The following is a 26,984-nucleotide window of genomic DNA, read 5'->3' as shown; positions in this document are numbered from 1 at the left end:
AAGTTCCCAAAAAGAACAAACCCAATAAGGAAACAGAATGTAATATTCATAATGCACGGTACAGCATGGTGCTGATACACAGTGAGCTGCAAGACCAGTTGAATTATAGGACTGTGCAAAATAACACAAGCAGAAATAATAGAAAGCCATCGACAAAGAGCTACTGGTGGAAAAAAAAAATTGTGCATGCTTTTGTTCATGATTGCTAAGCAGAGAGGGAGAAATCTTGTACATGAATAGTTAAACTATCAAAAGGAAGAAAGCAGACAGGAGGAAAGACGCAATTCTTCATTACTAGTGAACTGCACTCAGACATAAGATGCTAGTTAGAAGATTATAGTACAGAAATATGCCTTGTAACATGAGGGGTTTGCTTTCAAGAGCTACAGCTGGGTGATTTTAATTCACTTTTACAAACAGTGAACTACTTTGCCGTATATTATTTCTAATCTATTTCTCACACACCTACAACTATAAACATATTTGCACCAGTAGGTTTTATTTAAGTCCTAGCTGCAACAAACCTCTGTATTTGTAAATGAACTTCTACATCACTATTTTTTTTGGCTCAGAATGCATTTAATATTTTCTTCAAATGACAGAGCAGTCTGTAAACCTGTAACACGCCCCGTTTTTAGGATCACACCTATCTCATATTTTCCTTTTTGAAAATACAGCCTAATTACGCTTTGGAATAATACCTCCCTGTACTTTATGTGAAAAATGCTTCAACAGATAACACCACTCACAAAAGCATCTCTCCCCACAGAAAATGCTACTGCCATCGGCAAGCAGGCTTTAATGAACAACTGCAGCAGACACCCCATGTTATCATGCAGGGGCAGTGTTTCTCTGTTTATGAAAATGTTATTGAACTGTTCCCCCCACACGCACGTACCAACAACAGTGTGCAGTAACATCACTTATTCCTACGCCCTTCAGAGAAAAAACGATCCACCCTCTTTGTCTTCCTGTACAACACTTGAATTCTCTAAGGTGAGATGTATGTAGTGGTTCCAAGGACCTACTGGTAGAAAACAGACCTTCCCCTAAAGTCTGATTTCTTGTGGCATAATACCCCAAGTGTGTCAGCATATAACATAAAGAAACTTCTTTAAAGGAAAGAAATAAATCATCATTCAGCATCACAATTAAAACCCAAATATTGGCATACATATATAGACACGCAGAGATATACGTATTTCTCCCCATGTTTGAATTATGTAAAGACATCTTGAAAATTAAGACATCCGTGGGCTAATCTGGAAGTTCTTCAAACAATAAAATTATATCTTCACATAGAAAAATGAGAAGAGCCAAGAGTTCACTGATGAACAACAGATTTTTATCTCTGATAAAAGAGTAACTTGAATTAGCTGATGTTTTAAAATGATTTAAGCTCCACTCCCATTATGACTTCCCCATATACCTATTCCTATTTAGTGTGAGCAGCCTCATGGAAGTCCATCCCTCCCGGTACGTAAGGTTAGACACAGCCTCCGTGGGATAAAAGCCTTTTATCCTTCTAAAAATATCAGTCTGCCAGGATCCACTCTCGCAAAGCTCCGCGATGCAAACGGCATCTCTGCAGTCTAGGGGCTGCTTTACTTCCATGAGTAAGCACTTGCAGCACCGGGCTATAATTAGTTGGAATATTTTTAGGGTCACTGCTGGAAATTAGAGAGAAATGACTGAGAAAGACCTCAGAATATTTTTTTTTCCCCTCTCCCTTGGCTATTTCCAACTGCCGTAAGGAAATAGAGGCTCAGCGGGCGCCGAGGTGACACGCTCTTTCTGCGGGGAAGATGTCCCTCGCTGCCGGCCCTGTGCGGCGGTGGGGAGCTCGCACCCCCGCTCCCGCCGAGGGCCCACGCCACGGGGCACCCGGGCACGGCCGGCCGCGGTCACCCGTGGCGGGGAGAGCTCTCCCCCGCCGCCCGCCCCCCGGCCCCCGCAGGAGGGGCGGCGCCGCCGCTTACCTGACCGCCACCCGCACCGAGCTCTCGTCCTGGCCGGCCGACATGGTGCCCGGGGGGCAGGCGAGGGGCGGCCGCGAGCCTTGCCGGGAGCGCGGGGCGCCGCCGGGCTGAGGAGGGGCCCGCCGGGGAGGAGGTGGGGGCACTGCCGTGGCTCCCCCCTCACCTCCTCCTCCTGCTCCGCCACCTCCTCTCTCCAGCCATTTTAGGTGCCTGAATGAATAGGTAGGAGCCGAGGCAGCGCAGGGCGGTTCGCGCCGCTCCTCCTCCTACCCCCCGCCCCGCTCCGGCCCTTCCAGTCCCTGAGCGGGGAGCGCTGTCAGTCAGCCCGCCGGCGGGCGGAGGGACGGGCCCGGGGCACCAGCCGCCCGCCCCTCCGGGGTCCGGCTCCCCCGCCCCGGCCGCCCCTCGCCCGCTCCAGCCGCAATGCGTCAGCAGGCCCCGCCCGGGGCAGCCGCCGCTGGCGCCGCGGGCACGGCGGGCAGAGCGCTCCGGTCGGCTCACGGGCCTCTCCTCACAGCCGGCCTCACGGCCGCCGACACGGCTCTCCGCACACACCCCCCTTCTCTCCACACCCCGCTTCTCTCCACACACCCGTCTCTCCACACACCCACCTGTTATTCTGACACACACACCTCACACACAGCCCTTCCCACACGCACCTCTTGCACGCTCACCTCCTCGCGTACACGCGTGCAGTGCTCACCCTCCACACACAGCTCTTCTCACGCGTGCACTCTCGTGTAGCCCCACACGCACCTACGCGCTGGCAGCTATGGGCGCACTCGACGCCGTTCGTGGTGTCCGGCTTACGCGTGCCTCTTCCCCCGCACGCACACGTGCGTGGCACTTGCACACCTGCACGCAGCGCTCCACACGCACAGCTCATCCCCCCACAATTCTCCACTCGTGCTGTCAGTATGCACGGCTCTTGCACACGCATGTGCACAGCCACACACAAGGGCTCTGCACACAGCTTTTGAGGCCTCCGTGCTGCGGAAGAGGAGCTAACCCCCCATAAGGACTGTTTTTTTCGCTCTTCCACCTGTTTCCCTCTCCTGGGCAGGAAAGCAATGTCCTAGTTCCTCATCATTCCTCCTCGTTCCTCCCCTGGCCCTGTGCGGTCATCACGACCCTCCTGCCTGCTGGAGCTCACAGCTCTCCCATTTTTCTGGCAGTACTCAGCAGGTTGGTTTGCCCCAGCTGCTTCAGCCAGGCATCGCTGTTCTCACTTTGCTAATGAAACGCCTGTTTTTAGTTGGAAACTGAGTGGGTGGATGACATTAATTTTTGATGCAAATAGTATCCCTGCCAGGAAACAAGCCCGGTTATTTTGCCCAAAACAATTCACATTCCTAAGGAAGATTTTCCATGAGAATAAGCCTGGGTTTGAATTTGTAATGATATGCTAAAAACCTTGCAGTTCGAGTTGTTTTCCTTCTGATAGTGAAGGTTGCTCACTCCCAGGCCCCAGCCTCTCTCAGAGATGGGCAGGTGAGGTCTTCCAGCAGGATGGGGCCTCCAGCCATGTCCCTAGCTCTCGCAAAAGGCAAGTCCCTCCTTCTCAGAAGAAATCGACTGTATTATTGTTACTCTGCATGTTTCTCATAGTTATTTTCTCATCCTTTTCTGTTTTTCTCTATTCATTAAGAAATTGGCTTGTTTCAGGAATATGGCCGCCGGGAAGTTGCTATACAAAATGATGGTCTTTCGCTTTCTTCTGAATTACACAGCACCGCCATACAAATCTCCATTAGCATTTGAAAGTATGGGGGACTTAAGCTACGTAGCATATCACTGAGGTAGTCTGAGATAATATTTATCTGAAAGGCAGAAAAATGGAGACGCAAATAACTCAGAAGTCACCGAGGCAATCTGGTACAGGCAGAACAAAGCCTATGTTTCCCTGGGCTTCCAGGCTTACTATCCTCTACTTAATGCTGTACTTCAGATTTACTTCTCCTTTTTTTGTAATATTTTATAGAATGGGCAAGATAGCCAATAAAGAAAAAGCTTTTGTTGGTGAATTATGTTAGCATTCATATGGAACAGCCTCAAAATGGAAGTGATCGAAGACTCCTAGTTCGGGGCATTTCCAGCTAGTGGGGATTAAACACTCACGACTGTGTCGTATGTCTGCCTGTATTGTACTGAGCTATTTAAAAATACCTGCAGCCCATCCATGGCGAGTGGCATCCTATAGCACAATTAGGTTATCATAATTTGTTTGCATCAGATTTACAATTCAAGCTAACAAGAAAGCTTAAGCAAAGAAGGAAAAGGCAAAGGTCACTGTGTTTTTGCTGTAATAGCTTTAGTAACTTGGATACTTTCTTATCCAAAAGTATCCAATGCATTTTTTCAGCTGACACAGCTACAAGGTTAATGTAACAAACAACACTCCTGCCAAATTTGTACCTTGGCAGTATCCATCTGCTTTTGTTTCACACAGCATCTTTTGCTGGGTAGGCCCCAGTACAGCAAAGCTCGTGCACATCACCCTGAGCATGCATACAGAATCCTGTTAAGTCACTGCCTCCAGTTCTCCGCCGTGTGAGCTGTGCTAAAAACCCAGCAGGGAGTAGCAGCCGCAGGAGCTGCCTGCGACTTTCTCAGTCCCAGCTGCTCAGATCCAGGATCATACTCTAGATCCTGCCAGGACCATTTTTTTTCTGGCCCTTGTGTGCCCCTAGACATTTGCCTCAACCTCACCACATCCATCCCTCTCTTTTCCACATTGAAAATGAAGTTAGCAGATTAAAAAGTCTGGCAGAACTCCTCCGGTATACATAACATCAAGATGTTATGTATACAGATGGGTTGGTACTTACAGGTTTGGGACCTTAGTGAAAAAGATTTGTTATCCACATTTGGATTAAGCAGGAAGTCATAAGTTTCGGTGTTATAGTAAGACTATTCTCTTCTGATTTTGGTTATTTCAACCCTACAGTATCACATGTACATCTTCTGCCTTAAATATTTCACTCCAGTTCCAGACTCCTCTGAAACTGATACAGCAAGTTACATTTAGCTTCTTGCCATGTTTCATGCAAATTGCCTGATTTGTTACCATTCAGATGTAAAGCAGCACAAAGGCGTAGGTGCTGTTTCTGTAATGGCAGATTTTTCTACATGTTCCGCATTTCCAGAAAGCATACAGTACTTTTGTTAAAATAAACGGGTTTATTTTGGGTTTTCCCAACTCTTCCAATGTTAACAAGCATTCTGCTATACTGCTAACTTGGCTGCCCCAGGAAACTTAAATCAATTCTCTCGCTTTTCATTTCTTATAATGTGGTTGACCTCTGCTCTCCAGCATCCTATTCATCTCATTGGAGGATTAACTTGAATAAATAAGGGCACAATAGCTCCCTTTCTTTCATTGTCTAAGTACATAACTATTGCCAACATCTTGTTTCTCTTTAACCACAGAATGGTTTGGGTTGGAAGGGACTTAAAGATCATCTAGTTCCAACCCCCCTGCCATGGGCAGGGACACCTTCCACTAGACCAGGTTGCTCAAAGCCCCATCCAACATGGCCTTGAACACTGCCAGGGAGAGGGCGTCCAGAGCTTCTCCGGGCAACCTGTTCCAGTGTCTCACTGCCCTGACAGTAAAGAATTTCTTCCTAATATCTAACCTAAATCTACCCTCTTTCAGTTTAAAACCGTTACTCCTCAATAAAGCTGTATGATAACATTTAATGGATTTGTCCAATCTCACAGCTAACGAATGAGGTTTTCCAGAAGGTCCTCTCTCCTCATGCTCCACAGTCAGCATGCCTGCAGGTAGGACCTGCAGTAGAGCACCCCATCTCTCCTGTGGCTCTGACACCACAGATACCGGCTACCTCTGGTCACCCCCTGATCAGTTGCAGAGGTTGCCAGAGAAGGTACAAACTGAATCGCTGGGGAGAGGAGGGGAGTTTACAGCTGTGGTCCCTGCTCGATGCTTAGAGGAGGACTGCTAGGAACATCCCTCCCTGGCAGCTGTCCCAGGTGATGGCTGTTACACTTTTATCTCTTCTATTCTCCTGCCGTATAACTTAGTACCACAAGCTTCATCCACTGGGGCAATCAAAGAAAGACCTGCGTTTGGAAGGGTGAGGGCTCTGACTGACACACACACACACACACCCCCACCCTGCACAGATGGTGAAGCTGCCCATGGAGTTCCTCAAGCATCAGAAGCTGCTTAAAATCACTGAGATGTGCACAACTTGGATGAGCTAAGACAACTCCATGTAGGAGTCAAAGCTCTGTGTTTTGACCTATGTAATGTTTGCAGACAAGTTGTCTATGCTGTGCCTATCCTCTACCACTTGGGTTTGAGATTATCTAATTAGAATAGTGAAAGACCACTTAAAATAGTAGGGCCCTCACTTCAAATATTTTAACTGTTATAATTTACCAGTGCTAAATAAGTCCGTTTAATCAAAGGTTCAACTTGTTAGTTAGGGCCATGCTTGGGGGTTACCTATTTCTTTGACCTGCTGAAAATATCATTTACTTCAGAGAAGAGATACTGTTGATGGAAATAACAGAAGAGTGTGAGAAGATGTTGGCACTGAGACAATTCATAACCATGAGGATCTACCCTATAATGGTTTGATAATGATCTTTTATTTAAGATTTCACTGTACAAAACCTTATCAGGTAACAGCCTGACATTCATTATACAGCTGTGATGTTCTCTAGTGCTTTTTCTGCTGAGTAGTGGAGGTGACACTGTTTCATTGAGACAGGCAATAATATATAAAACCACTACTTTCTGATTAATCTGTATCAATTAGAATTGCATCATGACTGGTAGAAAGCTTCAAGCTAAATTAATGGGTTTTGTCAAGTTAAGCACTAGGCCCACCATTCTGGAAGGCAGATATTCTTTCAGATACAGACGGGGGAATATGAAATGTTCAAGCACTATGGAAGAACAGTATTAACTCCTTGTTCTGCAGGTAATTAAATCTCATTATCTGCATAGTTCATGCTGTTTCATCAAATGCACACACACACAATAAACAGCTAGTATATCATCTCATTGGTAACTAGTTTTCTTGAATGTATATATTAAATAAACTCCTTTTCGCTGCATACAAGCCACAATTTGTTCAGTGATTTTGGAATGACACACCATGAAGCCTAAATTTATACGCAAATATTAACATTCTAATGAGCAAAATTTTTTTCACATTCGTTCGTATGATAGTTTGAAAAATGTGGAGATTTTTGCTCATAGAATCATAGAATTTTTTTTATTGGAAAAGACCTTTAAGATCACCTAAGTGATCACAGATTCTCTCTATAGTTTTTTCCTTGTCCATGTATGTCATAGTTCTCTGAACTATGTGACCCAATGACTCCTTGTATTCCAGTATCTGCTGACACAGGAAGGGTAACTGGGCTCCTATGGGACTGGGTTTCATGAGCTGATGGAAATAAGTCAGCAACACACATCAGCAATAACCACTCCATTTTATCTAATGAACACTAAACTCTTCAACATTAACATATACAGCGCTCCCGGGTTTCTACTTGGCAAAGTGAAACTTCTCTTTGCATTTTCTGTATGGTGCCTTGGGCTTACAGGAACCTTAGGCTTTTCCATAGCTGTCTTTTGAAAAATCTTTACTACACACTAAACTAAACTTCTACAAACTGTTGCATCTTAATTTTTAAGGACTTTCTAGAAGTATTTATTTTCTTCTCTGACTGGCTTCTCGTTTCAAACTGCAGGTCTTGGAAAGCAGTCAAGCTTATAAAAGACATTTCAAATGCTTTCCATTTTCTTCCCATCACTCACTGAGACTTTTGATTAAATAACAATGAGGAAATAGAAGTGTTAAGCCACTCTAAACTGGCAGGCTAAAAAGTACAACAGGGAAGTCTTTGCTTCCAATAACTGTGGAAAAGAAAGCAGGCTGCTGAAGGAAATGATCTCTTGGCTCGTGATGAGATGGGGGAAGGTAATTTCAAAGTTGAGAAAGAAGAAAGGAGTGCAAGATGATGTTTATATAATCAGAATAACACCAGATAAGGAAAGGAAACAGGCTGGTTTAGTACAGATGACCGCAGAGAGAAGTTGGTAGAGAAACCAGAAAAGACAAGGTGGAGAAGGAAGAGGGATCTCTGGAATCAAAGACAAGCAACGGCTCTGCAGGGTCATTTCTGGAGCTGGTCGGCACAAGAGGAAAAGCAACATCAGACACCTCTGAAGTGAGAAGAAAGGAGATGGGTTTTTTCCATCCACCTTCCCGAAAATGAATGAACTGTAAAGGAGAAAATATAATGGAAAGAAACACATGATTCATGGATCATGTCTGCAGCTCAGCAGAGGATTCAATGGAAATAGAGCTACTAACTACACCACTACACTTGATGAAGAAAGAAAGAATTTATTTATGTACTAGTACTTTTTACACACAAAAACTGTACTGTGTTAACTATACCACTGTTAGCAAAGCAGCGCAGTTTTTCTCTGCTCCTTGCAGCTCAGAGTGTTCGTGTTATATGACAAAAATGTGCTTATACCCATACACTTATTTATCTTTCTTCCGGGCCTAAGGACTGCTGTAGTTTGTGCTATTGCTGTCTGCACTAAGTTGATTATATCAGGATAAATATTTTGATATAAATACACACATTGCATTATATCCCATGTAGTACACATATACATTAGATGATACCCACCAAACCAGCACTGCCAGAGTAGAAGAAAGCATAAGAAAGAGAACAGGGCTAAAACACATCTCTGGGGAAAACCTCCCCTATGTGATCTTAACAGACTCATGACTCAAATCAGTGGATTTACACTAAGGGTGAACATGCCTTTTATGTCACCATGTTTTAAGAATTTGATGGTTAACTGAAGGTTGCGATCAGCTGTTTTGCAGTAAAATCTTGCAAATTCACCTTGGCAAGTGGAAGTCCCTTCAGGTGTTACAGGAAGACTATAAATAATGGAGATGAGGGGAAAAAAAGATCAGAAAGTAGCTTTACAATAATGTAATTTAGTTTAATCATTTATGATAACACTTTTCAAATCTAGCACAGTACGAAGAAAAAAATAACTCAAGTCTTAGCAGGACTAGACCTTACCGTGGCTTTGGGTTATTAAGTATCTCCTGAGGCGTAGCCAGGTCCTGCACTTTTTTACAAGGGACTCTGTCCCGTGAGTCAGAAACTTGCGCTTCTAAACCTCATCTTTGGGCCTGATTCACTAATGCCTTGAATTAAACCCCAAATGCTACTAGATCAGAATGTCTGAATGGTATGCTTTCTTCATGCTATTGCAAAAGACTAAGAGATATCTCCAAAGGAACAGAGTAGTCGGCCAACTGTTTTACAAATCTGAACCAAAACAAATACAGCTCATCCCCTTTCTTGTATGGGGAAATTGAGGCAAGGAGGACATGGGAATTGCAGATGCCCGTAGAAGAAATGGTTGTCAGAGCCAGTATTAGGGCTGACTCCTATGCCTGTGCAAACACTGTTAGACCACACCTTAATGAGATGAATTATTAATACAAAAGCTGCACGGGAAATTAATTTCTGCAGCCTCTCACCAGAACCAGCTGTTCAGACTTGAATGTGTCGCAGTTGCACAACACAAATTTTGCCTTAAGGATACAGTTACCCAACATGAGGGATTTTTCATAATGTCCCTACCGATAGTATCCTCATCCTTCCTCTGTCCTTCACCCTTCCCCCGTCATCAGCACGCTTTCAGTTCTTGGTCCAGCCTTGTGGAAGGTACTGAATGACGGGAGTCCTGTATGCATGTGGTGAGCACAGCATTAGGAGTCACAGGGCAGCCTCCTCTGGGTGGCCTTGCCAATCTGCCCTAGATAAGATAGGAAAAAATTAGTTTACATATTTAAACAACAAGCATCAAAACCCTAGCACATTCTAGATGACATACATTGTAAGTTCTCCATCTCTGGTAAAATACACGGATGAAATCAGTTCCAACGAGGCCAGGAAATTTTCCGTTTGCCTGCAAAGCCTGCTAATGACTATTAGTAGAGGTTAGTCCATGACCAGTTTTATGATTACTCTGTGTAAACACCTTGTCTTCCTGTGGTGTTCTCCCAGGCTTCCTCCCACTTGTCTACATATTCACTAGCCATGGTGTGCCTAAGCCCCAGATGGTGAGTTCTTTGGGTTGGAGCTTGTTGTACAGTTTTTTACGATGAAGTCTTATTTCCTAATTGGCATCCTTAGGCATTACCACAATAAAAACAATAAATAGTAATAACAAAAAAATAAGGATGGAAGGTGGGTGAAGACATGACTAATTACCTAAACAATACTGGGACCACAAGCCACAGGCAGCACGGGAGCTTGGGGAAAAGTAAGTGGGTGGAGAGTCACCTGCATAACAGAGGGTTGGGTGGGTAAAGAATAGGTCTTGCAAGACAAAACTGAGAGTCTTTATTTTGATAGCATCATGGAATTTATAAATTAAGGGATGACAGCTGAAAATTAAACATGGCACGAGTTGCTTTACTCTCTATGTGTGTGCAGCCTGGCTTGGCACTGTCACACAGACTCATGAAATAAAAAAGTGTAGTTGAAACAGTGATGTAACAAGCTGGGAGAAGTGAGAAGCAGAAGTTCGCAAACAGTGTTTGCAGAGGGACCGCTGCTGTACCATGTGCAGCAGCGGGGGCCGCTGCACCAAGCTCTGCAGCAGGCTGCAAACCTCACCTCCCCTTCCCATGAGAAAACACATGCTTCCAGGTATGTGCTGGGCTACACGTAGGTGGAGAAGAGGCATTCACTTGTCCAGGTAGCAGCCATGGCTAAACAACCTCACCTTCCCCCAGAAAAATGCAACCAAAATGAGCGTTGTTTTCCTTAATGTTTATTTGAAGCTGTTTTCATACTGCTCATTCTGTATGTATCACTTGGGAACACTTAGGCCAAAGGATAATACTCAGAACAGTGACAGGCTGAATCTTATGTAAATTTGCATTTATGGATGGGGAGTGTAGATATAGTTTGCTCCTGAAATGAAAGAGAACTTCTTTGCACAACGGGTAATGAACTTCCAGAATTCATTGCCACAGGAGGTTGAGGAAGCAGGCTATTAGCAGGCATAAAAAGGGATTAGACAAGATGTGTGAACAATGCTTCTACTAACAGATAATAAAAGGAACAGGCAATTCCAGTTACTGTGATCTTAGGAGACTGGACCAGAAGAGGCAAGGTAGACGTGCTGTCCCCGAACAGCATCTCCTATCGTCACTCTTCAGGCCTCGCTATCTGGATCTGCTTGCTCTGTCTCAGGTAACATTGTGCTGGGAGCCTGGGGGACCTTACAGGGTCTGCTGGGGCCTTCCAAACCTGTGGCTTGATCAGGGCACATGGTCAGCACCCATGCAACTGCCCCAGTGTCATCATGGGCACTGGGCAGCAAGAGCATTTGTGGCTGTTGGTCTGACCCAGCAAGGTGTTTCTTAGTGCTCTGATGGGTTAAGTCCTAAGCAGGACTTAACTGGAGAAGTTCCAGCTGACTGGAAATTAGCAAATGTAACGCCCATCTACAAGAAGGGCCGGAAGGATGATCCAGGGAACTATAGGCCTGTCAGCCTGACCTCGGTGCCAGGCAAGGTGATGGAACAGATCATCCTGAGTGCCATTACATGGCACATGCAGGACAATCAGGGCATCGGGGCCAGCCAACATGGATTCATGAAAGGCAGGTCCTGCTTGACCAACCTGATCTTCTATGACAAAGTGACCCGCTTAGTAGATGAGGGCAGGGCTGTGGATGTAGCCTATCTAGACTTGAGTAAGGCATTCGACACTGTCTCCCACAGCATCCTCCTAGACAAACTGGCTGCCCGGGGCTTGGATGGGTGGACTCTTCAATGGGTTAAAAACTGGCTGGATTGCCGAGCCCAGAGAGTGGTGGTGAATGGGGCAAAGTCCAACTGGCGGCCGGTCACTAGCGGTGTTCCCCAGGGCTCAGTTCTGGGGCTGGTGCTGTTCAATATCTTTATAGATGATCTAGACATAGGGATTGAGTGCACCCTCAGTAAATTTGCAGATGACACCAAGCTGGGTGGGAGTGTCGATCTGCTGGAGGGTAGGAAGGCTCTGCAGAGGGATCTGGACAGGTTAGATAGATGGGCCAAGACCAATGGCATGGGGTTCAACAAGACCAAGTGCCGGGTCTCACACTTTGGCCACAACAACCCCATGCAACACTACAGGCTGGGGGAGAGTGGTTAGAAAGCGGCCCAGCAGAAAGAGACCTGGGGGTGCTGATCGACAGATGGCTAAACATGAGCCAGCAGTGTGCCCAGGTGGCCAAGAAGGCCAATGGCATCCTGGCCTCTATTAGGAATAGTGTAGCCAGCCGGTCTAGGGAAGTGATCGTCCCTCTGTACTCAGCACTGGTGAGGCCGAACCTTGAGTACTGTGTCCAGTTCTGGGCCCCGCACTTCAAGAAAGACGTTGAGGTGTTGGAGCAAGTCCAGAGGAGGGCGACCAAGCTGGTGAAGGGTCTGGAGGGTCTGACCTATGAGGAACGGCTGAGGGAGCTGGGGTTGTTTAGCCTGGAGAAGAAGAGGCTCAGAGGTGACCTTATTGCAATCTACAACTACCTGAAGGGAGGTTGTAGTGAAGTGGGAGTCGGCCTCTTCTCCCAGGCAACTAGCGATAGGACAAGAGGACATAGCCTCAAGCTTTGCCAGGGGAGGTTCAGGTTAGACATTAGGAAGCATTTCTTCTCAGCAAGGGTCATTAGACATTGGAATGGGCTGCCCAGGGAGGTGGTGGAGTCACCATCTCTGGATGTGTTTAAGAAAAGACTGGACATGGCACTTAGTGCCATGGCCTAGTTGACATGGTGGTGTCAGGGCAGTGGTTGGACTTGATGATCCCAGAGGTCTCTTCCAGCCTGATTGATTCTGTGATTCTGTGATTCAGTGCTGCTCCCACCAAAGGGGCCAGTAACCAGCATGGTGGACTTGGAAGGGAGTTACAAAGAACAAAAAGGAGCTGGCTTTAACAAACTGTTCATTGAGGCTCAGGAAAATACAGACAGAGGAAGACAGAAGATTCTGTTAATACAGTATGAGTTTGATAATTGTTTGGGATAGCACCAAAAGGGCTTACTCTCCAAAGGTACATGAAAACAGATATTCCTTAATTTCAGGGGTGGCACTGAAAGGAAGAGTGGACAGCAAACTAGCCATGACTTTGCAGCTGTCTCTTTTTCCAGCTGAAGGCTCTAACTCCATTTGATTTCTCCTAACACCACTTCTGAGCTCTTCTACTGCCCTTCTCTGGACCTCTTCTAGCTCTGTTACCTCTTGCCTGAGATCAGGCAACCGAACCGGAAGCTGCACTCAAGATTAGGCTGCACGGTGGATTCTCACCCTAGCACAAGGATGTTCTCTGTTTTTCTGACGCTTTTTTGCAAGTAAGAGATTGTGTTTGTCTGCTTGATAGGCACTGAGTTGACATTTGTTATCTACCATCTAACATCTTCTTCCTGTATGGTAATAATGAAATATTATTTTTCCCTGAAAAATGAAAGACCATTTTCTCCTCTATCTTTGTGCTCTGAATTTCATTTACCACTTGTTATCACTGAGTCATTCTGTATTAGGAGATTCTTCTAGATCCTTTCATGACTACTAAAGTTATTATCTCATTGTCTGGCTTTTCATGGAAAACGTAGATCTTGGCAAAGATTCTACGAGCTCTGCTGATAAAAGCATTGACAAATTTGAGGCTGTCTGTAGAAAAATAATAGGAATGAGGAAGACCTGTAATGAATGATAGACTGATATAAGGGAAAAGACTTAAAATAACGCATTTTATATATATATGTATCCCTGGCTAAAGAACAGTCACAGAGCACATAAATAAAGAACAGAAATCTATGGAGGGAATGAATGAAGAATGACTCAGGGTGGAACACAGATTGTGATTGAGAAGAAGAATACAACAGCAAAGCGAACATAGAGGATCTCAGGAATAAATTTCATGTCAGCGACCTATGTACAGATCCGAGAGAATCTCTTCAGGGAAGTAAGAAATCCCTCACCACTGTGACACTGCAAATAGCACTGGGAAAAAGTGACCAGGAGCAACGGCAGTGAGTGCTCACAGAAAAGGAGTGCATGACCTGATATATATCTCTGGGCTTACAGGGGATGACTAATCAATGCATGAAAGTATTCTGGTTTGCTTTACAGCTTTGCTTTTGAGTTTTCTGTTCTTTGAGTGAAGTCCTACTGTAACAAACGGGGCACAGTGTCACGAAAAAAAGCCCATTCCTCTCACCACCATTGAATAGCAATTTGGTAGAGAAAAGAGCACCACCTAGTGCTAAATGCTATTTGTTGGTGCTGAAGTGACTCCATATGCTCTGTCTTCTGGATGTCTTGATTTTAGTGTTTTCCCACAGTTTATCCAGACACCGAGGAATTAATTCTTAGCAGCAAGGATCATCCTGGCTCCCGATAAGAGTAGCTGGTTCAGCAAGAGCTCAACATCTCAGAAGAGAGTTTCATGCACACTAAGGTAATGCCTTAGGCACCTAGTTAACATAATTATGGTTATTTGTCTGATTCATTCGGGCCAGATTCTGCTACTCTTACACAGTGGAGTTATGTGCTTCACAGATAAGCCTCACTGCCTTGACTGGAGTGAAAATTAATCAACACTTACAGGACAGGCTTAAGAAACCAGAAGACTGAACTTCAAATGCTTGCACTTTTAAAACCAGGGGGATTCATTGCATTTACCTTCTGATTCTACATTCACATCCAATTTTCAAGCTTTTCATACAAACGTGAAAGCTGTATGCTTTTTTGCTTATTTGCCTGTTGTGTTTTGGGTTTTTTTTTAAATTAAAATCTCTAGGAGGTAGATCTCCAAAGAAAACGTTGCTTTACATGAGAGTTGTCCTCATTATCATGAAGATAGATCATATGTAACCTTAATTATTTTTTCAGCATTTATGGCTAAAATCCACTATTGTTGGCTTTGTTTTCTTCTGATTATCAATCCAGATTATGTTAGTGTTCATATTTTTGGTCTTCAAACCCTTCCACTTTGTCACACACCATCAAGTTTTCTGCCATAATGCAATTAAAATTTCAAAAGGCAAGAAACAGGTAAATCAACTTAGAATGGTTTTGCATCAGCTATCGTTATGTATTATTTAAATAGCTCCAGACTTGAAGATACATGTAGCATTGGTTATATGGGTTAATTTACATATAGATGTCTATAGTAATGTGTCATTTAAATGTCTTCCTCCATTTACATTTGTGAGTTTCCTAGGCGATCTTCAGTGACACCATGCTACCATTGCTAGATTAAATTTCTCTAATAATGGAATTATTTCTTCTCCCCTTGAAATTATTCAGCATTGCACCACTCATTTCAACTGGAAGGTGATGAAACTCAGCTGTTCAAATTCCTTCCACATCCTCTGATTTGCAAAACATAGTTTGGCCCATAGAGCTTTTTATTTCTGTCCTTTATAGTCCTACATTTTTACCCCATCAGGCAGTCTTCACTAAGTGTGTTTTTCAACTGAAAAGAAATGCTCTGGGTTAGCTGCGGCTGTTTCTGCATATTGTATCTATAGCTTCACTGTTGCAACTATTGCCACCCACTTATGATCATTTCTTACTTGGAATATTATTTTCTTTTCTAAAATACCAGGTGACTTGTTTTGGATATTTTTCTTTATAGGAATGTTCTGTTGGTTTGTTTGTTTTAGTGAGTAGGATCTTGATTTATTCTTACACATTTATGCCCTTTACCAAGAAAAGACAGCAGAATTTGCCTATATGAGTACCTATATGTGAATATATGCACAGGCCACTGAATAAGGGTGGTACAGAGTGTGGGTACTTATAAAATAGCCACGGTGTTTGTGATATGCGGTTGGTGTGCATTAATGATGTTTCAAAGGCCATGTGACTGCAAGGCTCTAATTTCCCCTAAAGCTACAGGGGTGCAACCCGTTATCAGTGTAGCTGCAAAGGCTGCAGTCGGGGGTCTGCTGGTGCTCACCTCTGCCAGAGATGTGGCAGGACCGTGCCCAGCCCCTGCTAGGGCTCCATGGGACACCAACATGAAGGCTGACAAAAAAGCCTGATTCAGGACATCTGAATCCTTGTTCCCTTGTTCCCTTGTTCCTTGTTCCCCATCCTACTGGGCAGGTCTCAGCCGCTTTGTGGTGGAGAGTTGAACTGCTGTACAGCTTCTGCTCTCTGGGTCTTGGGATTAAAGTCTCATCTGCACTACCTATGGACCTCAGCGGGCAAAGGGGCTTTCTCCTCCCAGTCTTTTGAAAATATATATGTACTATAGAATAATAGAATCATAGAACTGTTTTGGTTGGAAAGCACCTTTAAGATCATCAAGTCCAACTGTTAATGTAACACTACCAAGTCCACCACTAAACCATGTCCCTAAGCACCACAACTACATGTCTTTTAAATACCCGCAGGGATGGTGACTCCACCACTTCCCTGGGCAGCCTGTTCCAATGCTTGATAACCCTTTCGGTGAAGAAATTTTTCCTGATACCCAATCTAAACCTCCCCTGGCGTGACTTGAGGCCGTTTCCTCTCCTTCTATCACTTGATACCTGGGAGAAGAGACTAACACCCACTTTGATATAACTTCCTTTCAGGTAGTTGTAGACAGCAATAAGGTCTCCCCTGAGCCTCCTTTTCTCCCAGTTCCTTCAGCTGCTCATCATCGTTCTCCAGACCCTTCACCAGCTTCATTGCCCTTCATATGAAGGACACACTCATTAAATCAAGATCCCATGGCTCTGAAGTAAAAACACAACAGCGCATGGATACATATTTTTCTGAGCAAGGATACATAGGGCTTATGCCTGTAGCTGGGTACATCAGTTTCTGGTTCATGGGAACCACCAGCCTGGTACACTGCACCATATTCCCAGGGATGCACCTCTCCCTCCACAAGCACACACACAAGACATGCAAAGGGACTCCCAAGAGCTGATATTGCAGCTATCCAGGAGCTATGCAGAGCTGAACACCCACAGCTGGGCTGGGGGATTGCTGAAGACCCAGTCCTGCCCTGATGTGTCCAAGGTTGGATATCAGGAAAAATTTCTTCACCAAAAGGGTTGTCAAGCATTGGCACAGACTGCCCAGGGAAGTGGTGGAGTCGCCATCCCTGAAGGTATTTAAAAGACAAGTAGATGTGGTGCTTTTAGGGCTGTGATTTAGTGGTGGACTTGGCAGTGCTAGGTTAATGGTTGGACTCGATGATCTTAAAGGTTCTTTCCAACCAAGACGATTCTGTGACTCTATGATTCTAAGAAACACCAGCGTCTATGACTGCGGCTGCACTGCTTACTGTGGGTCGCTAGTGGGTGTCATAGGGGCTCTTTAAGGGGTATAACATCAAAAAGATGTCATGATATAAAATACTTTGGAAAAGGCTGGCTTTGTTTTTGAATCTTTTCTGTAGCAACAACTGTGGGGAGCATGGGAGAGTCTGTAGGGAGTGTTATCTCATTGCACGTGGGTTTAATTTTGTCACTGCACTCAGCAATAGAATTTAACATCTATTCATAGCTACATTAGTGACAGTGTAATTAACTAATTAGCAGGGCCTAATTGTTAAAAATACAGTATTGCAACTACACTAAATTAAATAGCCTGTGTACTTCTGACTGGGAGAGTTATGAGTCCATGCTTTTTCTCCTTAGGAAACAAACTCCTGAGAAGTAAAACCAAACCCAGCAATTCAAAGCAAATTTATACTTCGCTGTGACTAAACCAGGAGCAATAAGAGACTCTGGCAACTGCATAAAGGTCAGGTTAATGGCCTCACGCAAGGCGAAGAGCGTGTAGCCATATGTTCATGACACTCGGAATTGGGTAAGATCCCTGCTGTCACCAAGGCCCTGCTGTCCTGCCCTCCCCAGTCTGGCAACTTGGCTTTTTGTTTTAAAAAGAAGCAGAAGTCACCAACCCTACCCTTCAAACTGAGTGGTGCTGGCTCCCTCTACACCAGCAGAAGGAGGGAGCAGGCCCCACTCAGCTCTGCCTGGCAGCTGTTCAAGCCTCCTTTGCTTGCTCGCTCCACACATCAAACCAGAGATGTTGCCAGGGTCTAGGGAAGCAAACCCCTGCCTCTTAAAAAATACAGCTGTGTTAATGCCAGTTTGGGAGGGTTAGGTTTCTCCTGGGGAACCTCTTTCTTTTCCCACACCCTGACACCATGCCCACTCTCGGGAAAGTTCAGCAAGGGTGAGGCTAGTTGTAGGCAAGAAACAGGAGTCCAGCTGTGCTTTGAGCATAGTTTTGCAGGAGCAAACAAATGGCATCTATTTAAAAACTGTTACAGACCAAAGATCTTTTTTTTCCCAGACTGTCTATTTGTTCCTAGTTATGGTTTTGTTCTGCGTTTTCAGCGAGCATATAATTACCATGAATTATATAGCAGAACAGGGTGTGTATAAGGCACGCCTTGAACAAGCTGGTTCTCATTGGCTTGAGCAATGGCTTGAGAGGTGCTGTTTCCCAAGCACAGCTTCCAAAACCACGGTCTGGGAGGCCTGTGCAGAAAACTGTCTTGGTTTAAAACTTTAAAAAGTGATATATCATACCTCCTGCAACATTGATAGTGCACTCTGTAGCTCTTGGATTAACTAACCATAGCCCCTCCTTATAGCAAACACAGATACATTAAAGTTCACAAATTAGAACAATATTCATGCGGATACAGATATTCACTGTCCATCATTTTTAGCAGACATCTAATAAATCCTTCTTTTCATATTTGGGCAGGGAAAAGTACCCATCTTGCAGATTTTGAGCCATCACGGTATTTCAGATTAGTCCTTAGATTATTCTGTCACAGAAGTCTTTCATGAAGGCATCCTGAAGGCTTCGACACACAAGGTGATTTTAAAACGATGATGCTATCAAAAACTAAAGTGAAGAACAAATCATTGATTGAAATGCTCAGTAGCAGAGCACGCTGGTAGAGTGAGCTCATCTGACTGGAAATCAGTGCTGTTGCTCAAGCCAAAATAAGAGGTAACTGATTATCATTATAAGCACAGGACTAAAATACATAGGGAATACACATTGATACTTACTCCTCCTATTTACTTATTTCTGCGTAGACCTGCTCAGTCCAATTTCCTGGTTAGACTGATACAGCAGTGATTTAGAAATTAGTTTGAGAACTTGTTACGGTTACTATTTGTGCTCCTTGCTGACAAAGCAAAATGCAGTAAATCCAAGCTGCTACCTATGCAGCAGTTAGCTCAGGTGGTAGATGGGGCAGGACATGAAGAAGGCCTGGGGCTGTATACAGAGGATTTCCAGACTGATTTAAACTCCAGTATCTTTCACTAGTGGAGTTCAGGTTTTCAGATTGCAGACCTTAAGTCAGTTTTTGTGCTCTGAATTAGCATATTTACCTCGTAAAACAGTGACCATGTTTTACTGCTTGATGAACTGTGGGTCAAAGTCCTTCCTTGCTTTCCTTTTTGTTCAAGCTGAAGTGCATGACGTACACACAGGCCTGGAAACGAAAAACGTGTCCAACTGAACTGTGAAACTCCCTGCCATGAGATACCATCAGACCAAAACCCCTAGTGACATTCAGAAGAGACCAGGATCTTTCGGTGTGTAAGGACCTTGTGTAAGGTGCTCCTATGTTGTGTAAGCAGTCGAGTGGTGCTAGTGGCCTGTACTTAGCAATGCAAAGTGATAATTAACAGTGATAAATAAGCCCTTCACATACCAAAGTCCAAGCCACGTAGTCAATAACTGGGATTATAGGAAACTTCCCCCGTGGGCAAATTTTTATATAATTGTCTATATATATATATATAAATCCACTACAAGTACCTGTCCATGCAGCTTCTGAACTGTCTTTCAAACTCAAGCTAAACCACTCAGATATTGATTAAATTCAGTGCAGCAGCTCATTCACCCTCAAACCCTCTTGAGATCCATGGGAAGTTTGGTCTGAAGTTGAGTAGAAACCAAAGGAATCGACATAATACGGCTTTTAACTCAGGAGGCAATTCCTGCCTTGCCTGGGCCAGGTTGCAATGGGGACAGCCATTTCATTAGAAAGAAAGGATTTGCCATGAAAGCCTTTGTGCTGCCTTTTCCCTCTAACCCCTAAACTGGGAGGCAACAAGAATAATCAATGAGTTATGCCTAAGGTCTGTACACCCAGAATCCAGTTACGCTCTAATGCATGTTAATATCCACCACTATCTAATTCACTGTTCAGTCTTTAGCATAACTACATATATTTCTATAGGATGTTCAATTAAGTGGTCTGGCCTTCCTGTATGTTTTCTAACTGAATTCCTATGTGTAGTATTTCTTTCAACCTGTGAATTATGTTCTTTCAAATTAATCTGAACTTTAACCTCTGTTACTTTCACCAGTCGCATGCTCAACGATCTTCTGTTACCCAATGTATTTTATAAATTGATTTTTGGACAGCAAATACTGTAATTTATGTACTATGATACAACCCCCTTTTTAGTTACTAATAAAATCTTGTGAAATCTTTTCTGGGAGGACTGAAATTTTCCAGGCTTGGCTCAGTTCAAAGGTATGCACAGAAAAGAAAAAGTAAATATATAAAGTAATTTGGTTTTTTTAGATGACATAAAGATAATTCTTTTTTGTTTTATAAAACATTAGTGTTTCCAGTTCCAGTAATTTGATCAAGAATTTCAAAGATTTGATGCTTTCCGTAAAGCCTGAGCTCCTGCACACCCACAATTATGCAAGAATAAAATCCTTCTGGATTTTTCAATAAAGTATCCAGCACTCATATCGCAAAGAAAATAGGAAAATTTAGATTAGCTGTATCCTAAAGAAACACAAACATAACAACAATCCAATATTTGTTGTTTTGCAAAAATATCACTATTTTTAAGCAAAGCTGCTTGAGGTGTGGCGTTAGCAAACGTGATGGTGCAAACACTTGCTCCATTCTTCTTCATGTAAGTATCAGAAATGTTTGAATTCTGTCATTGGAAACAGATTATACAAGTCATCCCCAGCATGTAGCACCTAGTTTTGAAGCATGAAGAAACAGGTTTTGAATCGCCAGGGAAATGGTACTGAAACACCTCTCAGTAAGAACAGGCAGGGAAGCATTTCGTCACGTTCTGTAACTCATAGGTCCCGCTGGCTGTGGCATGTGCAGCAGTGCTCCTCAGAAAACATATTTTCCGTATTTATTTGTGCAATATATGTGGCATGCCTTGACAGCCACATCAAGGCACTGTCTACTGGATGCAGAAGGAAGACTATGCTGAAAAGGCACAAACACCATAAAACTTTACCCACATATTTCCCAGGCTGCAGCAACCAGTAGTTTAGGAACATTCCAGTCTTGCCATGGCATTCAGGACACATGTTTGGTAATCACCAGGGGACATACCTAAAGGTGTACGTGGGTGTAACTCAGTGCTGGCAGCGTTGAGTGGTGCTGTATCCACATGAGGTGTAACGATAGCTCTCAAAAATCTTGATTACAATGGAAATAAAGAGTAATTTCACATCCATGTGAGTTGGTTGGCTATCCACCAACAGCTTTCACACACTGCTTTGTGTCTCACCCACACAACAACCACACAGTTTGGCTGTTCTCCTACTCTGGGGACAGAGCCCCCTCCTCAGGGTGACGGGGAGCTGGCTGCTGTGGGTACTCGTGTCAACATATGCCACACACAAATCATTAGATGGCCCTTGCAGTCTGTCCCTGTGCCCCACATGCTCATCACACTTATCAAAGGTCCCAGCTGGTGGCCTGGGACAAGTGTCTTCTAGCATGACAGGAGGATGCTGGAAGTGCTGGTGTCCAGGCAGAGAAACCATAGCATGAGAGAAAGGCATGCCCGTGGTCATGGTTGGATGTGGCCAGAGGTTTCTGAAGGCATCTGGTGTCCCATAAGGACCAGAGGTTTAAAGATGGTCTACAAATGGGTTAAAACCCCAGCATTTAAACTATCCTTGGCCCGTACAATGCTGGCTAACATCCCGTGGTCCAGGGGCTGCAAGTCAGCCTGGCTCTAACAACTTGTTAGAGGTGGGCAGCAACTCCTCTGGCTGTGGACAGGCTCTTTTGGGGTGGGAATGAGGTCGCTCCGCAGTGGGAGGAGTGGTTTTTCAGCTGCTCCACCTCACCCTTGCGGTTGGTTAGGGAGTGGGTCCCCAGCTGGCAGTCCCACCCCTCCACTCTAGCTGGGGAGCAGCTCCTTAGGCTCATTCTTGGTTGACTTCATGGCAGCCCTTGCACAATCCCTGGAACTACTGCCAGCCATCTCTGTTATGTGAACGCCCCCAGAGCTCTGATGTACTCAGCTTGAAACAAACTTCAAAGATGTGCTGCTTATGCTCTTCAAAAGAAAGTTGCTGCTGCCCCCAGAGGGAAAGCATTCCCTGGCTTCCCTCCTTTCCCTTGCCTCTGCCACACTGCTCGCTCTTCTCTCCTCTGAAGTGCAGCTGCCCTTTCAGCCTCCCAGCCTTTAACCTCACCTCATCAGTGAGGTAAGGACTAACGTATTCCTCCTTTCCCAGTTGTTTCTGCCATGGCAGGGGGCTTTAGCAGAGAGGCAGGGTGCTTGGCAACGGTTCCTCGCCCAGAAGCCCTGCAGAAGGACACCCTGCTATTGTTGCTGGCCACGGCCCCACTCCTTCGCTGGGGCCAGGAGATCGTGGCATTTGGGGAAGCTGTGTTTGCAATACAGAACAAACATGTAAGCTGGAAGGGGCGGGGGGTTAAGCTGTTTTCTCAGAAAAGCAAATTTTCACCTTTTTTATCACAATCTCCTAACAGCTGGATTTCCACCTCCCCCAGAATTCCAGTTCTGTGGAGACAAGTAAAGGGAAGAAGGCCACAGCTTTTTTTTAAAAAAAATAAAATAAAAAAACATATTTCTATCTTCATAGCCAGAGAGTAAAACCTGAAAATATGAACCATACGCAAAGCCAAATGCAACATGGTGCCGTGGGTGTGTACAGCAGCCAGGTATTGCCATCATTGTGTGGCAGCCCCCTGTCCTGGGGACCTTCCCCAGCAGGTCCTCTCGAGAAAGCCAGCCTGGGGTGCAAGCAACTGTGCTCAACACTCAGTGAATAAATAGAAGCACAAGCACAATGAGAAAAAAACTCTAAAATTTTCCAAAAGATCTGACCCCTTTATTTCACCACGGAAGAATAGGATTGCAAGCATGTCCCTCTCATCCTGTCTGTTGCCTTCAAATTCTCTGGTCCATGGATAGATGTGCAACGTCAGTGATCCCTGCAGTGGAAACCTGCCTGACAGTGAGCTCTGACAGTCTCAGATCTGCTTTCTCTGGAAGCCTCTCTCGCCTAACCTCCTCAAAGTGCAGGAGGGAAGCACCATTTGCCTGCTGGATCAGAGGAAGAGTGAATGAGATTTAATTAAGATGATTTTTGCCCTCCAGTCAGGTTGTTTAAAATTCATTTTAGCTCTCCTACCCCTTCAATTAAACTCGTAAGCTAGAGGGAGCAATGCACCCTGAAATATTGATTCTGCCTCTCAGATGGCAGTGACCTACATCTGCGGGCGCTCGGCCGGTGAGCGAATGCCCGGGGTTGTTGCTGCCCTGCTACACTGCACACGGGAGGAATGATCAAGGTGCTGGTTTGGATTAGAGGCAGAGTTTGATGTGAATCCTTTAATTTCTTTTAAATGCATCATGATTCATTATCTCAGGCAGGATCCCATATCAGGTGCATGAAGAAAGCTTTGTGAGAGGCAAGCTGAGGTTGTTTGATCAAAGGTACGCCCTAGGCAATGTGAGAGTGCTTCCCAGCCTGCTACAGCTGGTTTCTGTAAAGGCAGACAGCACCGGCTCGAGTGCTGGAATTGACTGGAAGGAAACTTAGATGTGTTTCATTTTTTTCCCAATATTTTCCTCCTCAGCTTATCAATCATGTCAGTCCTACACAAGAAGGCATAACTAAAGGCCGAATTCAATTCAGCTTTCATCTACACCTGCAAAGCTTACATCATCTTCACCGAAGGCTTCCTAAGTGTGGCAGATGAGTACTCGGCTAGTAAAACGTCAACCTGGCAGAGATAAAGTGGTGAAACTCTTGGGAAATGCCATGGTTACTGAGCCCTGCCCGTGGCAGCGCTGATCAGGATGCAGATCTGCTCCAATTCAGTAATGCAGCATGCAAACAATGGGGAAAATAATTTGGGAAGGAATTTAGGATCTGTGAATAACTTTGACTTCAGCTCTCATCAATTATACATTCCACGATGTATTGCATAGTCAGTCATTCCCAAGAGCTGCTGAGCACCTTAAAATTATATTCATACAAAACAAACCCTTAAGTGCCTTCATAACGTTAAGGGTCATGAATGCGGTTGCTATTTTATGTGTTGTGCCAGAAAGTAATGGCAATTTCTTAGTCTGCTAATAGCAAAAGGAGTTGCATATGTCATCATCAGAACGCACTCATTATCAATAATCTTTACAGGAGATGTTGCCAGTAAAATTACTCTAGCTGTCCCGCGAAGGGAGCAAGCCTGGCTCGGTAGCAAACCTTGGCGATGCTACACTGATATGAGTCTGCAAACTCAGCAGTAACGTGGGTTCTTGCAAGTTCCTCTCTAATAATCTAATCAGCGTCATTAAGGAAACCTTTTAAGAACAGCTAGAGATGCCTGGTGACTCTAAGCTTTGCGGACCAAACATTTGTTTTGTTTAGTTTCCCTGACATGCCCTGCATTTCACCAGGAATAAATTTGGCTCCACTCCTCAACGTGGTGCTCAACTCAGCATCACCTTTCCTTCCTGCCAGAAGCCCACCGGACTGGAGTTTTAGCAGTGCCTTCCAAACAGGATTCCTGAGGCTTAACCATAACACGTGGAACAGGAAATCTGAGCCTGTAAGACTGCACAAAAGCTTCTGTATTTGTGCCTGAACCTGGTGCTCAGCCAGCTGCAGGAGAAACTGATTGAGGTAAATGAAGCAAGACATAGGTGACAAAGAGCTCCCCCAGCTCTTAAGTATTCCTGTGAATGAAATGAAATGCATTTGCAGTGAAACTCTAAGACCATGCTGTATTCTCACCCCCACCCAAGCCCGCTGTGGGTGAGGACTCAACTTCAAGTGCAACAAAACAAATAGTTTCTGCTCACACATGCCTCACTCTTCAGGAGAGCGTGCAGCCATGCCTCTTCTGCCTCCACCCTCCAGAAATAAAAAAAAAACTTGAAAAGACTGTGACAGACAGCTGGGATTAGAGCACAAACCCAGATTATGGCCAGTTTCAGACCTGTTTGGGCAGGTGGATCCAGAGAGCAGAGGTCGTCTGCCCAGGCTCCAGGCTGGCACAGCAGGAGCCTGCTCTGATCTGGAGGCAGCCCAGCACTGCAGTGTTCAGCCCGGCACCGCGTCATGCAGGGCAGCTCCTGCATGAAGAAGTGCCTTTTTGAGGTGGGCAGTGCTGGCTCAATGTGCTTTCGTGGGTGCCGGGACAGGGCAGCTTGGGTCTGCCTGTATTCGCACACCTACAAATGCAGGAAAAGAGCTGGAGACACTCATCCTTCATGGCTCCAGATCTTCAGTCCTTTCCTCCCAAACTCACAAGTGGCTTTTCTCAGCATGCTGGCTGAGCCATACATGAAAGCACAGGGCACTGCAGCCCTGTTGACTCCAGCAGCACTTGAGTTCCCACTTTCATACTTACCCGTCAGCCAGGAGGGGCTGTTCTGGCACCACCTAACACAAGCCATAGATGCCATCAGACAACACCCTGTGACAAACAGGCACTTTCTGCTGGAGCACCCCAGAACCCAGCAGAAGCAAAACCTGTCCTGGCTTCATTCAAGCCTGAGTTTGTCTACTTCCAAAATCTGCATCTCATTTATGCCTTTTGCAGCAGTGTAAGGCTCTGAATTATCAAAGTAAACACACAACTTTAAGTATGGCTTTAACAAAACAAACCAAACTGCTTTGAACATGGCCTTACACTTCACGGCAGGCTAGGCAGGTGATGATACAGCCCTGAACTATGTCCTAGGTAAGAGCATGCTTTGGTCCATCTGATCTGATTTATCTTTAATGTGCCCCTGGGAACTCCAGCCTCCACTGGAAACTTTGACAGGCAGAACAGGAGTTAAAGCCAAGAGGGTGAGATTATTTTTTTAGGAAATAATCCTTGGTTGGAGGGGAAGGGGTTTGGAAAGGTTTGAGCCCATGCTGGTGCAATAGCCTCGGGTTTCCCAGAGGCGCTCAGCGGGGTGGAGGAGCAGGCACTTCAGCGGTGTCCTGCGGGGAGCCAGTCACCAGCCCTCACCCTCACAGCTCCATCCACCAAGAGCAGCCCGGCCTCAGAGCAGGGTGAGCAGGTCACGGGAGACTGACAAAGCCAGAGCGGATTGATTAAGGGAACACCTAGCAGACAGTTTTTAATACCTTTAAAACTGCTGGTGCCACTGGGTTATTTTTCCTGGTTGTTAATTAAAACCTCTCTCAGACAAGCAGTTTTCAACCCATGACTTGAAAGAGGAATTGACCCTCCCTTCAGAAGTCCCGGGAAGTACGTCCTTACAAAGGAAGCCCAGCCGTTCTCCCAGGCCGGCATACCTTGCCTCCGCTTTCATCTTGGCATGAAATGCAGTAATCTCTCTTTTTTTTTTCCACCCATAATAATGTAATCAAGAAGAGTCTAATAATGAGAGTCCTCATCCTCTGATGCTCAGCAATGAGCCGTATGGCACATACATAAGTGAAGACTAGCGATCAAATGGCTTGAATACTCTGTAGCACGATTACTGCATAAAAGTAGGCAAGCAAGAGCCTGCGACAGCACCTCCTTGTATGCTTGTTTTGCACTAGCAAGGAAATGGGGATTTTGCTTCTGTGGCTGCCATTTCCTACTGGATATGAAGGGATTGTTGGTTGAATAGCAGAGCTCAGGCAGGGCATGTCATTATTTAAGCATTTATTATAT

General features: G+C 44.9%; 1 protein-coding gene across 1 annotated transcript in view; it reads right to left on the bottom strand.

Moving 5' to 3' along the window:
• Positions 1 to 2,253, bottom strand: part of KIF21A (kinesin family member 21A) — a 101,163-nt gene extending 98,910 nt beyond the window's left edge. Inside the window, 1 exon segment of the mRNA XM_068400616.1 lies at positions 1,980 to 2,253. Within this exon segment, the coding sequence (XP_068256717.1) occupies positions 1,980 to 2,023 (44 nt within the window). The 5' untranslated portion in view covers positions 2,024 to 2,253.
• Between the last annotated feature and the right edge of the window lie 24,731 nt (positions 2,254 to 26,984).

Source organism: Nyctibius grandis, chromosome 5 (genome assembly GCF_013368605.1).
Source record: "Nyctibius grandis isolate bNycGra1 chromosome 5, bNycGra1.pri, whole genome shotgun sequence".
In the NCBI taxonomy this organism is placed as follows: Eukaryota; Metazoa; Chordata; class Aves; order Nyctibiiformes; family Nyctibiidae; genus Nyctibius; species Nyctibius grandis.
Note: the sequence above shows the minus strand (reverse complement) of the source record. Positions and strands in the feature narration are given on the sequence as shown.